Source organism: Protopterus annectens, chromosome 3.part1 (genome assembly GCF_019279795.1).
Source record: "Protopterus annectens isolate FY-2018-M chromosome 3.part1, PAN1.0, whole genome shotgun sequence".
Taxonomy (NCBI): domain Eukaryota; kingdom Metazoa; phylum Chordata; order Ceratodontiformes; family Protopteridae; genus Protopterus; species Protopterus annectens.
Genome location: NC_056732.1, coordinates 279,443,293 through 279,457,324, shown reverse-complemented (window position 1 = coordinate 279,457,324; position 14,032 = coordinate 279,443,293). Strand labels below are relative to the sequence as shown.

Genomic DNA, 14,032 nt, shown 5'->3' with positions numbered 1-14,032 from the left:
TCTTTACTGCCCAGGTTTCTGAACCACACAGTGGTGCTGGCCGCACCACTCTTTTATACACCTTACTTTTCAGCTTCTTTGGCATTCTTCCATCACACACTACCCCTGACACTCTGTGCTAGTTGGCTGCAGCCCCCCGATTCTAGCTTTGAACTCCTCATTCAGACTTTTCTCCTCAATCATCCCTCCCAGATACGTGAATCCATTAACCTTTTCCACTATTTTCCTTTCTGTCTCACTTCTGAGTTTCTTCTGATTTCCACCATTTCCTGCCATTATGACTGTCTTATTTGTACTCAGTTTCATCTTATGTGCCTTCAGATTTGCATTCCATTCCCCTATCCTTTGCAGAAGTTCTTGCTCTGAGTTGGCCTGTAATTCCTTATCTGCATAAAACAGGTTTGTTGAGCTGTCTCCTCTGACCTGCTTGCTAGTGTAGCCCATCACCAGTATAAACAGAAGTGAGCTCAGAGCTGAACCTCAATGTACACCCACTCCCACTGGGAAGCCCACTGTGAGTCTGAACACTAATTGTACTTAATTCATTGCATCATTCTACATAGCCTGCACTAATTCTACTAATGTTTCTGTGACTTTGAACTGCAGCATGTCTGCCCAAATCAGCTTTCTTGGGACTTTGTCATATGCTTTCTCCTAGTCTAGGAATGCCCAGTTGGACTCTTTCTCTAGCTTCTCAACTGCCTATCACGCTGCAAACATTGGGTCCATTGTGCTGCATTCTGACCTGCATCTGGACTGCTTATCTCCCATCTTACTTTCTACTACTCTGGGTACCCATTTATCAATTTCCCTTTCCAGAACTATTATGCAGTGCAACAGATGTTTGATACCTCTGTACTACCCACAGTTGTAGATGTCTCCTTTGTTTTTGTACACTGGCACTAGTATGCTTATTCTTCAGTTCTCTGGGATACATCTTTCTATCCATACTGCTTTGAGTAACCTCAGGAGCCATTTCTCCTCTATCTAACCCAACATCTTGATCATATCCACTGTAACCTCATCTTAAACTGCATTCTCTGAATTCATTTTACTTACTGCTATTCATACTTCTTCCAGGGTGGGCTCCTCCTCTTCTATGTCTGGGGTAGTACATCTTTTGTGGGGTTCTTCATTCCAAAGCTGCTGGAATACACCCTCCATCCGCCTATGATTTCCTGTGGACTGATGAGCAGGTGGTTGCTGGCATTCCTCATGATGGGTATATAATGACTGTCTTCTTTATCTTTCTATCTTTGCCTTGCAACCTGATATCATTTTTTGTGCTATCTACTGTGTCACTTTCCAAAAGCTGGTATAGTGCCTCTGATGCCTTGGTCTTTGCTATTGCATCTCTTCTTTTAGCCTCTTTGTTAGCCAGCCAGTAATCCTTCTTAGCCTGGTCCATCTTTTCTATCTCCCACTTTTTTCTTTTAATGACCTCCTGGACTTCTGCATCCCCCAACAGCTTTCCTTTTGTATCTTCTTTCCATACATGCCTTGGCCGCCTATTTGTTCTAAAGTCCTTCACACATGGTGTTTTGAGGTACTGCAATTCTTCTTCAATTCCACTTATTTCCTCTTCTTCCTGAGATGCTAGAGTCCTGAGTATTTCCTTAATCTCTTGTGCTTTCTCTCCAGTCATCTTCCAGGTCTTCAGTTGCGTCTCTGTTTGCCTTAGAGCCTTCTCTTGAGCACTGCTTGCAGCTGATTGTAACAAACAGTGGTTTGTGCTGAGGGCTGACTGCTTCACTCGGGATGGCTTTACAATCACTGATTCTATCCCAGTCCCATTTCCTTACTAGGAGGAAGTGTACCTGAGATGCATGTTGGTCATTCTTGCATGTGATCTTATGGCTGTCTTTCTTTAGGAACCATGTGTTGGCCTTTATCAGGTCATTTGCCAGACAAAAGTCTAGAATGGCCTCTCCTTCTTTATTCCTGTTGCCTCACCCATGTGGATCAATGTAGGCAGTCCTCATGTCTTGTTCTGTCTGTCCTGTTATGTGCATTCAGGCCACCCATTATCAACACCAATTCATGTTGTCCTGCTTTATTTAGTAGGTCCTGCAACTGCAAACTTTTTCTCACTATCACAACCCTGTTGTGGGACACAGGCTGAGATTATGAATAGTATTCAGTCCTAGTGCCATGAGTCTGTCACTAATTCTGATGACATTGCTCACTGTCTTCTGAAACAACTCCCTCATCACAATTCCCACACAATTTTTAGTCTGTCCTCCTCCTGAGTAATAGGCTCCAGATCCCAAGCCAAGTGATTTTGCTGCACTGCCCTTCCATCTTGTCTCCTGGATAAAAAGATTGCCCTGCCTGCTTCTTACCATTGTATCATTCACTTCAGAGCTACATCCTGCCAGTGAACCTAGACTGACTGTAGCAATATTGTTTATGTTTGGCAGGTTTTGTGGCTTTACTTGTGGCTTTTGAGCTTTTCTCAATACAACTATCCCACGTAACAAACACTGGGAAAATGGACACTGGCCAGCCAGTATATTATTGACCCAGAGCTGTTTAGACTTTATGGTGGGCACACACTGGCCAATAGGGGTACATACACTCCCATCACCATTAGCATGGTTTCCTATCATAGGTTGAAGCAGGCTAGGTCTGTCATCCGCTTACGAGCTGTACATTTTGAGTTGTTCGATAAACTAGTTACATGTGCTGCTCCAATGTTACATTCTATTAGGTGAGTAAGTCATTTGTTTTGGAAGTAGATGTCAGTAAGAATGGTATATAGAAGCTGTAATCTTAGAAAATAATAGACCTGTTGCTTCTTCTTTTTTTTTTTTTTTCAAAGAAGTCAAAATGTGGACAAAAGAGATATCCTTGAGCAGAATAAAAAGAAAACTTTTAGTTAGCAGCAGTGTAAAAAAGAAATTTTAGCAGCAGTGCAGGGGCTGGGGGATTTCCATGAATCTGTATATTAAGTTTAGGTGAATGCAGACCACAAATCTTTGAAGAGCATATTCAAAAATTCTTTCTGCAAGTCACCTTAGATGGTATTTAATATACTATGATATTGTTTGAAAGTGATACATGGAAAAGACAAGGAGCTACTCATAACATATATGTTTAGTAGAGCATTTGTATAACAGAAGCACAGGGGAAGCTATATGAATGAGAAATTCACCAGGAATACCACTGCTACCAATGACAGAAGAAAAAAAATAAGAATTTCAGACATATAATTATACTGACTTAGAGATGTATTTTCTGAAAGGTATTACAATAAATGTTTGGCCTGAGGAAAAATCATCACATCATCACAAAGAAAACATATCCATTCCTATATTTCTTTCAAAAAAGAAGCACATTGTGTACAAGGCTTGAGATCTAGAACTGATAAAATAATTGTTCCTAATTAACTGATAGTGAAAACTTGTAATGGCACGTGAATCATACCTGGGGATAGCAACGTACAAAGAGTAAGAGATATGTTTTGACTAGGAATACCAACTCAGCAAGTGCAGATGGTGCAAAACTTTGACATTTGCTGTGCATAAGTTAATTGTCCAGAGGAAGAAATCCTTGTATATTGAGTCTACATCAACTCTGGAACAGTGCAAGTATAGATTTATTTCTGTTCAAGGAAATAATGTGTGTGTGTGTGTGTGTGTGTGTGTGTGTGTGTGTGTGTATGTGTGTGTATGTGTGTATATATATATATATATATATATATATATATATATATATATATATATATATATATATATATATATATATATATTTTTTTTTTTTTTTGCATATTTTTTTCAGTTTTCCTTAAATAATCATTTTGACAGATGCAAAAGCAAATATGATTTCTGCACTGAAGTCTATATCCCCAAAAAGGAATACTTGATGTTCTTGTATCTGACAATGATCCATAACACGTAGGTTAGAAATTCAGAAAATCTGTGCTGGTCCATAGCACATAGGTTTGAAATTCAGAACATCTGTGCATGAATGGGAATTCAGGCATGTAGAACCCTGACTATACAATGCTAAAGTCCAGTGTACTAATGAGACAGTGAAGAACTTAATGAAAAACTGCTTTAGTAAAATCTATGATGACTGTCATCTTGCAAACTTCGATTAAAGTAATATACCACTGCAGAGACACATTTTCTTATGAGCTATTGTATTGATGGGCAGAAGGTTGAAAACAGATTACCTACATCAGGTACATTCCTGATGTGTGAAAAATCAACAAAATAAAATAAATGCTGGAAATAAATCAAAAGAAACATAAATGATCCTGTGGAAGGAACCACAAAGATGGAATGATTTTCCAGCTGGTTACAGCATACAAGTCCTTCACCCATTGGACAGTCCTCAGCCTGAAGCTGAAGTTGTTCAAAAAGCAACTGAATCAAGATCCACTGAAGTTTGGCAGGAGGGTGGAAAGTTGCATAGAAGAAATTGTAGACATTTTATAAGACAAACATGGCAAAGTTCCAGAAAGATGAGCCACAGTAAGTGTCACAGCCAGTTATTTTGCAAGAAAATAGAGATTTGGATTATTGTGATGGTCAAAATTTGCAGATAGAAACTTGTGAAATTATGCCTCCAAATGAATCTGTAGTGCAGCAGAAGTGTTCCTAAAGCTTGACCAGATTCCACTGTAAATATTCCTAAATAGTCCAAGTATGTTGCAAAAACCACAGACGAAATATTAAATGTCCCAGAGTTAATCTTAATTCCAAGGACTGTTGATTGTGCTTAGACTGTGTACAGACTTGCATTGTGATATAAATAGGTCACAACAAGCTTGGTGATAAGGTTAGATTTATTTGTAACTTATCAGACGGGTGCTATGTATGGAAATACAGCTTTAACTGTAATGAGCTAGCTACACTGATTAATATGGATCTAGAGAAATTAGTTGGAATATAGACCACGTTGATTAGATAACATAGTTTGTTTGTTTGTGTGTGCTGTTTATTAATCCCCTCTAATATGAAGTAACCCCACTTTATTTCTGTGTTCTTGTTCTTCTTTCGGCTTTTCCTGGTTAGGGGTCACCACAGTGAAACTCTGGTCCGCTAATAATTGGCAGTAGAGTTTTACAGTGCCAAGGCGCCAGCTCAATGCCCAACCTTCAATGAAGGCACGCCCATTCTACGCATGTCTTTCAAACGCCACTCAACTGCAGGGAGAACATGCAGACTCCACACAGAAGGCACTCCAGCCGAGAATCGAATGGGAGAACCTCTTGCTGTGAGGCAACAACGCTACCGCTGCACCCCCTCTAATATGAAGTAACCCCATTTATAAGCGAACAGATCAAAACCAACATAATTCTGGGGATAGTAAAAAAAACAGATATGCTGGAGTTATGCTGGACGTAGCTGTGCTGTAAGTGGTTAATGGCAGGTATTGACCTGAAATTATTTAGGAATGAAGGAACTGTCAGGAATGCAGTGCTAAAATATCATCACTTGAATTAAATCCTCATATGAAACAGAGTGCTAAGCTATGAATAATGACTGATCATATAAAGGCCAGTTAATGCTACACAGACTGAAACTTACTCATGCATTCACAAATGTATTTCCCTCATGGCCTGAAAACCTTTAATCTCTGCCTTCAGAATGAAACATGCAATATGAATTTGCCTTTGCTAACAGCATCAAACTGCATTAGAACTGTGCCAAACTGCATTAGAGCTGTGCTTAGTAAGTGTGTTTCATGTATAACAAGACAGTAGACCTTGTCATCTCTATAGTAAGCTGTCACCCAAAACTTGCTACAACTCCTTCCTTAGAAAAAAATATTTGAATAAATCCCAGTCCAAGATAAAATGATTAAGCAGTGGTGACAACCAGTGAGAAATCATAACTTCAGAACTTACTTGGTCTTCATGCATTTAAACTCAGATAGTTCAGATAGCTCAAGCAGTTAGCCAGCACTCTTCCACTATGTTTGCCCAGGTTCCATTGGTTTGGTCGACAGGGAGTTTGTTCGACATTTGTTTAATCAACTGCATTTGGTCAACTGTATAGATACTCAACATGTGTGCAAGATCGACAATCCTCATGTAGGGAAATATTCCCCTTCCCAAGGGATTGTATGATCTTGAAGTTAATATATGTATATATATATATATATATATATATATATATATATATATATATATATATATATATATATATATATTTATATAAAATATAATTAGCAAGGGATGTGAGGGGGGGGGGTGCATCCCCTCCACATAGGGGGATGTTGTTTGTGTTTTTTTAAGTAATATTTGCATGTGCCGAGAAACCATCATGCATACTAGGAGGTCAACATTTCCTTTTTCTATGTGGAGTGGTTACCTACAGGATGGCAACATTTGTATTAGTTGACCAGCTGAAGATAAATCATTTGTCCTACATCTTGATAGTTCCATGCCAAGTAAGTAGTTTTAGAAAATCAGAAAATAATCAATATTATCAAGTTTTCTTTTTAAAATTAATTAAAAGGAAAAATAATTGCTGCTTCCCATTTCCCATCATCCTGTAGAGAACTTGCCTACATGACTTCACTAAAAGGATATCATCACTGGCTTCCATTGTGGGATACCATGATGGTTACCTATAAGATTTACTTTTCTAGATCTCCTGTGGATATCACCCAAGAAGAACTCCAGAAATCCTGGGATTTGTTTGTCATAGTACAGCATTCTGAAAATATATATTCTATTTAACTTGGTCATTCTAATCCCCAATAGAGAGTTGATGGTAGTACCCAAAATAGTCATAAGTGAAGCTCTGCTGAACTGTAAAATTACCTCCAAATGCTGTCTCTCTTTTTCATCTTTATTTTTTCTCTTTGCTGTAGTATTGTGTATAACATTAAAAATCAGCATCGCCCATGTCTCTCAAATGTGGCTTTCTTTAATTTTAAGCTGCTTATACAACAGTTCCTGCTCGCAACTAAATAAGAAACATTTGCTGAAAATGTATGCAAATTTGTCATTTTTTGTCTGTGATCACTATTTGTTAAACTGCTGTGCTTTTATTGTGCGACAGGTTTACAAGTGACATTGCTGGGGCACAGCTATCACTGAATAAAACAGACAGGCTAGCTTTTTGTTAAACAGAAAAGTAAATGTATTGTTAATGCCAGCTCAGTTTTCTTTGTCTGTGTTTTCAGTCTTTTCTAAATAGTTGTGTACTTTAAGACTTGAGTAAAAAATATAATAATTCATACTCCCTAAATCTTTTTTTACTGTAATTACAGTTTATTGCATTTGAACTCCTGCTAACAGTAGCTTTAAAACTCTTAAGGCAAAATAGCTGTTTATGTTGTCAGCTAAATCAAAAGGAAACAAAGAAGTCATCATTCCATTTTTTTTTTTGCTAATAGCTTATATTGAAATGTCAATTTCTTTTTCTGGAAGATTTATTAAACAATGACAGACATGTCATATATCACACTTCACTGGTTATTCAGTGTATTTCTTGTAAACAGAAAAAGCTTTTTTAGTTAATTGAGGATTTTGATTCATGAAAATAATGTGTTAAAATGCCATCAAGTCTTTCAGCACAGTTTATAGTTTGCACTAACTTGAATGGTATAAATGTCAGTGTCAAAAGCAGGATAAATTCATTTTCAGAAATATTACAGTCCAATAGGAGTTCTTTTTTTCTCATAAAACTAGTGTTTGATGGATTCTGTTTGTTATATCTATTTTGCAGGAGGTATCCAATGCCCAAACACTAGCTCCTTGCAGGAGGTGCGCAGCTGCAATGAACATCCATGCACAGTGTACCACTGGCAGAGCGGTACCTGGGGGCCATGCATAGAGGATACATCTGTGTCGACTCTTAATTCTTCCTCCAGCTGGAGCGGTGAGGCTGCCTGTGCTATGGGAATGCAGACAAGAAAGGTCATCTGTGTACGAGTCAATGTGGGGCAGGTAGGCCCCAAAAAGTAAGTAGATTTCATCTGAATAAATCCATTCTGTTATACAGAAATGCCACAATCTACATTATTAGAAATATGAAGTAATTAGGTTTAAAACAATTAATTGTGGAAAAGGGGACTATTATTTTGATATTTGTAAAAAATTTGTTTATACAGGACATCATTTGTAAGTAATGGTGATGTCAGTTAAAGCTGCTCAGCTTCCTTTTCTGATCCCTGAGGTGCTCATTACAACCCTAAAGGAAAGGAGTCCAGTGAATTGTATTATTTTTCTAATATCTGTGGTTCTTTTCACCTGCTATGCATCAGTTCCACTTCCTAGTGAAAGAAGTTCTACGGTTAATAGCATTGCTTCAAGGGAAATGCACAATGGGCTTTGCTCAGGATGTTGCTTGCATCTTCAAGCAATAAATCTGGTTGAGATTGTACCTCCCTTGTGAGGCAGTCTCTGCACAGGGTTTCATAATGTCAAGTACCTTTCACTCCACAAGCCTCTTTCTTCACTCTTTGTGCCAGGTATGTGTAATCTTCATTGCTTTTCTTCCTGTCCTACCAGCTCTCTTGCTTGCCCCTGCTACTATTAATTAACAGTTCAGTATGTAACAGTGGCCAGCCAGATCAAACTATTGATTATTTCATTTGCCTGACAAGATTCACATTGGATGAGGTGGAATAGCACCTTCAGAGCTTCAAGGGTGCACTTTGTCATAAATATAATCACTCATACTCATAACAATTATTATAATCACTGATTTTCTTCATTGTGTGAACTTTAAAAAGTTGTTTAAATCATAAAACCTGTTAACATCTAAATTAAGAAAACAATTTTTTACCCATATAGCTCTCATTTGTATGGCTGCAGTGGTGCAGCAGTTAGCACTGAAGAGGTTCTCTGGTTCAATCCTCGGCTGGGGTGCCTTCTGTGTGTAGTCTGCATGTCCTCCCTGTGGTCACATGGGTTTCCTCTGGGTGCTCTGGTTTCCTCCCACACTCCAAAGACATGCAGTAGGTGGATTGGACACTCTAAATCGGATGTCAGTAAGAGTATGTGTGTGAGTGAGTGGTACGGATGAACTACCATGGCAGGGCTAGCCACCCAGTGGTGTAAATCTTGGCTTGAGATGATTCACTATTGAAGTGACATTCCGACCCCATGTGCAAAATGGAAAAAGGGCTTGAGGATGGATCGATGGATATAGATCTCAATTAAGTAAGGCTGACTCAGATCTTCAAAATCATTAGCCTTAAGATCTCATACGTTTCAAATATGTCAGTATAAAGATCTTATGTATTTTGAATAATATATGCTCTTGTATTATGAAATGATCATATTTGTTAAATACAACTGCACTTACCTCATCTGTGTTAGCATTTAAGCAATTTGTCCAGTCAGAGCCCAGCATTCTCATAATGATCACACATGTTAAATAAAGTTAGACATAATTCAACCATGTTATTATTTAATTAATTTGTTCTCTCAGGACCCAATATTTTCCTAAAGCACATGGTCCTGATCTGTGTATATGTATCACACTCAAAAAAACTGGCTTAGTTCTTCCTTTCTTTCTTGACTAGAAATACAGAACAGCAAGTGCTTAACTTTTTAATCTCTTTTCAAGAGCTTTTAGTAGTTCTTTGTTTAAGTTGTAAATGCATTATAAATGTCTCAGGTTCACTTTAAATTATTTTCATACAATTTTTGTAAAGATCTCAGCCAAAAGATGTAAGGCATTCTTTAGCTTCCCGAGGATTTCATGTCAAGTGCTGCGGTAGCGTTGTCGCCTCACAGTAAGACGTTGTCCTGTTCGATTCTCAGCTAGAGTGTTTTCTGTGAGGAGACATGCATGAATGGGCGTACCTTCATTGAAGGTTGTGCATCAGGGCTGGCAACTCAGCACGTAAAAATCTACTGCCAATCATTAGCGGACCGGAGTTCCACTGTGGCGACCCCTAACCAGGAAAAGCTGAAAGACACAACAACAACAACCTTAGAAATATTGACACGGAGACCAGAGACATGTCTTCAGTTTGATTTCTCTGATGTCCAGTCCTCCATTTTCTCTCACTCCTGCCTTTGATTTTTATCAGTTTGCTTTCCTACTTCTGTTTGCCACATGTTACATGCTATCTACATTTGCTCTGGAGCATGCTGAAACCATGCTCTTGTCACTTGCATGCATTCTTGTGTGTTTTTTTGTCACTTCATGGATTTGCCAAATCTCTATGGCTTTACTCAATGTTAAATCACTGTCACGAAGCAAGATCTTTCTCACAGCAACACTATTCATATCATATATGAGTCTGTCCTTTATTAACTCATCTTTTAAGTCACCAAACTGACATGTTTTAGTCTTGTTTCTCATTTCAGTTATGTAAACTGCAAAAGTTTCCCCTGATTTCTGATCTCTCATGTGAAACAAATGCCTCTCTAATGTAATATTTGTCTGTGGTTACACATTTCTCTGAACTTGTGCTTCGAACACTCGGGGTCTTCCCTTGACTAAGCCTGCACAACAATAAGACAGTTTTCACCTTCTCTTTCATATACTGCTGGTGCATACAGAAATGAATGCTCTTATTGTATGGCCCCTGACCCAGCTAGTTTTAGCAAAATGAATGCCTTGGTGCATGCATCTTTGTCTGAGTAAGCTGCTTGTATAAAAATATTGTACTCCTGCTCAAATGTTCTCCAATTCTCTGCAATATTCTGATCAAATACAACAGGTAAGGGCTTTTGAAATTCATCTGCCATATTAACACATACCAGTGAAGGGTTTTGCAAATAAGCACAAACACATACACATATGCTAGAAATGTATGCCAGTTCTTGTAACTTTGCCCAATAGCACAACGAGCCCCTGGATAACTGTACTTTGTGAAATAAGTTTCTCTTGGGCACGGTAATATCCTTGAAATTACTGTATCGCACGAAATCACCTCTTATCAGTGCAAGGACCATATTAAATAACTGCATGATCCAAGCCTCTGTGTAACTTGACTTTGCAAAATAAGTTTCTAGGGCACTGTAATATTCTTCAAGTTATTGTGTTGCAAAAATAATTTATCATAATTTTAGAAAACACTTCAAATAACTGCACAATGTGAATGAACTAGGCAGGAGAAGCTTAGAGTCAATAACATTTTAAAGTCATGGCACTTTGCAAATAAACTGTTCACAACACACTGAAACTCCCCCAAAATGGTGGTACCTTTCTAGGCAATTCTTTACAGTGCAAGGAACACTCTGTAATGGCGACACTTTGTGAATAGACACACCCAGCACAAGAACTTTTTGAAATGGCTGTACTTTGACTGCACTTCACAAAATAGTTACACTTTGCACACAAATAACTCTTCAGAATACATGCACAGTAATAAGCACACACTGTAAGCACTTTTACACACTTTGAGATACTTTGAATAACTTGTTATGCCCTTAATACAAAGCTGTAGTTATGCCAAAACACAGCACTTTGCCAAAAAATATGCAGTTGCCTTACTTTATTTACACTTAATGTGCCCTTTTTGCCCTTATATTAGTTTTTCTCGTTTAATCTCTTTCCAAGCCCGTTATATTTTTCTTGTGCTTGTTTTACTCTAAACATGCCTGTTTTGCCTTAAACACTCATTTTGATTTTCTGTTAATCATTTCTTCAAACACCTTTACTTTTATTATTTCCCTTAATAAGCCTTTTATGCCTCCTGCTTGTTTAATAATACATTTTGTGCTCTTGTAATGCTGTTTTGTCTTTTTTATGAAATAAGTAGTTCATGCATATTATCATTACTTTGCTTCTTTTTTGGCTCTTCTTTGTGCTCATTTGTCTTAGTTTACCTTCACTGTCATCTCCGTGCCTCATGGCTCCGAATATTATTCTATGTGATCCTGGTTCTGACATCATGTCGATCTCCTACTTTGGACACAATAGAAGAATCTTCATCGGTTCTGTTCAAGCAGCTTTATTTTATACAAACACATCATGATAGAAATTAAGTCACTTAAACTTAAGTAACTGATATACAAACTAACTGTTGTAATCATGCATGCTTACTCTCAGGCTGCACTCTCAAAATGGCACTAGTAATGGCACACGCGTGGCATTTACAAATGAACGTTCAGTCTTTGATGTGCTTCTTAAATACAAGCACGCAACATGTGCACTCTGATCTACAGACACTGGGAATGAGTCACTTCTTTATGGAGGTTTCTAACCCTAAGTCTAATCGCTGCATCCTACACTTTTGTTACAAACAATCAGTTACTTGATTTGTCATAAATAAGCACTAGGCTGAGATCATGATTGCAAAGGTTAATCCATCCATCCATCCATCCATCCATCCATCCATCCATCCATCCATCCATCCATCCACAACCCTTTTCCCAAATTTTGCACATGGGGTAAAGGTTATGTTACCCTCTTAAAAGGGCTGTTGAAAAGGCAAATGCTGCATGTCTACTGTTCTGTTTTTATTTTCCGCTTGGATCTCAGGTATTTCTCACTGCACTTTTCTCCATATTCCTCTATTTCAGATCTAAGAATCTCTTTCTCCTGCTATTCTCTCTAGCTTCAGCAAGGATATACATTCTTAACTTAAACTTTCCAGCATGGTGTTCCAGAGAAGCATTCTCCCTCCTGGAAAATTACAATCCAGAACCTGGCCATCATTAGTAAGGAAACAGTTCAAACAGACACTGCCGAAAGTAACTTGAACAGATAATTAGCTATGTTAACAGTAATGACATTAAAACTTAAAAGTTAGAAAATTAAAAATTAAAATTGTTAAAAGCATCACACAGCAGAAAGTGGCTGTTAGGACAAATGTGGATAGGACATCAAGATCGCCATCCATCTCATTTAGTCCATTAACCCCCCAGTAGTTTATATAAATGTTGATATTGTTATTCTTTAAGTAGTAAGGTAGGCAGATAGATATCTTCCAAGCTCAAACAGATAAATATATAGACAGCAAACAGATGTATAGGCAGAGAGCCAGCAGATTATATAGATGGATAAATATAGATATACAGACAGATAGGAAAGTGCACTGATAGGCAGGTAGGCAAAAGTGGTATCAAGCAAGCAAACAACAAAAACAAACAGTTAGAAACAGCAGTAAAGGCTGGGGTTAAGCAAAAATCTACTGCTAGAGGCTTTATGCTACATGACCACTGCAAATTGCATGCAAGGTGTTTGAATCAGCTATGCTGCCTTAATATTTAAATTATACCAAAAGATAGGTTCCACAGAGAGGAGGAACTCCTACTGTGACCCAGGCAATGAAGATTCATTTAGTAGACCTGATGCCTACAGGGTTTACTGCGATATAATGAGTGAAAAGTAATTATGTCAGCCTCCCTGTCCCTGTGCAGGACGTTACCATTCAGATCTATAAGTCCTCATTAGAGACCAGAACAGCTGTCAGTATATTACTTGTGTGACCTTTCCAGTTTGAGTACTTGGGTGGGATAATGGGTATGACATAACAGAAAGTCCACTGCAGTGATCACAGCCTTAACAGGTTGACCTAAACTCTTCTATAAACCCATCCCATGGATGCTTACATAAAGTATTTCTCTCTCTCAAGCTCCAGTCTATGAGTGGCAAGCCAAAGAAGTGTTAGTGATGATAACTGGAAGGAAATAAAGGGCTCTGATGCACAGCAAATGGCAGATAGCTGCAGGGAGAACAAAAAAAAAGTTAAATAGCATATCAGCACATATCCTTTCCAAGCTCTGTCTTGGCACTGCAGATGCAAAGTTAATGGTTAATTGCTATCAGTCTGTTTATGCCATCCCTGCAGTTCTTTCACCAGTTTTGAGAACACTGCAAGAATGCATATTGAAGAATGGGAACTCAAGACTTCAAAGGCTATGATGATACAGAATTTCATAGGTCTGTGGGTCCCGGGCAAAATGGGCATTTATACAGGGGGGAATTTCAGTAGGAAGGTAACTAAGGATATGTCTCTGTGTTTGTGGGGGGGGGGGGTGTTTGTTAGGATAATACCTTTTTCACTGATGACCTCTATCCGTAAGTGACATGGGGGACAGAACAGTGGGTTACATTGACAAATTCCCATCAAATTGTTAAGGGTTTGTTTGAAAATGGTCAGA

General features: G+C 38.2%; 1 protein-coding gene across 4 annotated transcripts in view; it reads left to right on the top strand.

Annotated features, from left to right (window-relative positions):
* Positions 1 to 14,032, top strand: part of THSD7A (thrombospondin type 1 domain containing 7A) — a 2,877,792-nt gene that overhangs the window by 1,768,628 nt on the left and 1,095,132 nt on the right. For all 4 annotated transcript variants that reach the window (XM_044066751.1, XM_044066750.1, XM_044066748.1 and 1 more), the window contains one exon: positions 7,689 to 7,923. In XM_044066751.1, the coding sequence (XP_043922686.1) occupies positions 7,689 to 7,923 (235 nt within the window). The remainder of the gene's footprint in view (positions 1 to 7,688; positions 7,924 to 14,032) is intronic.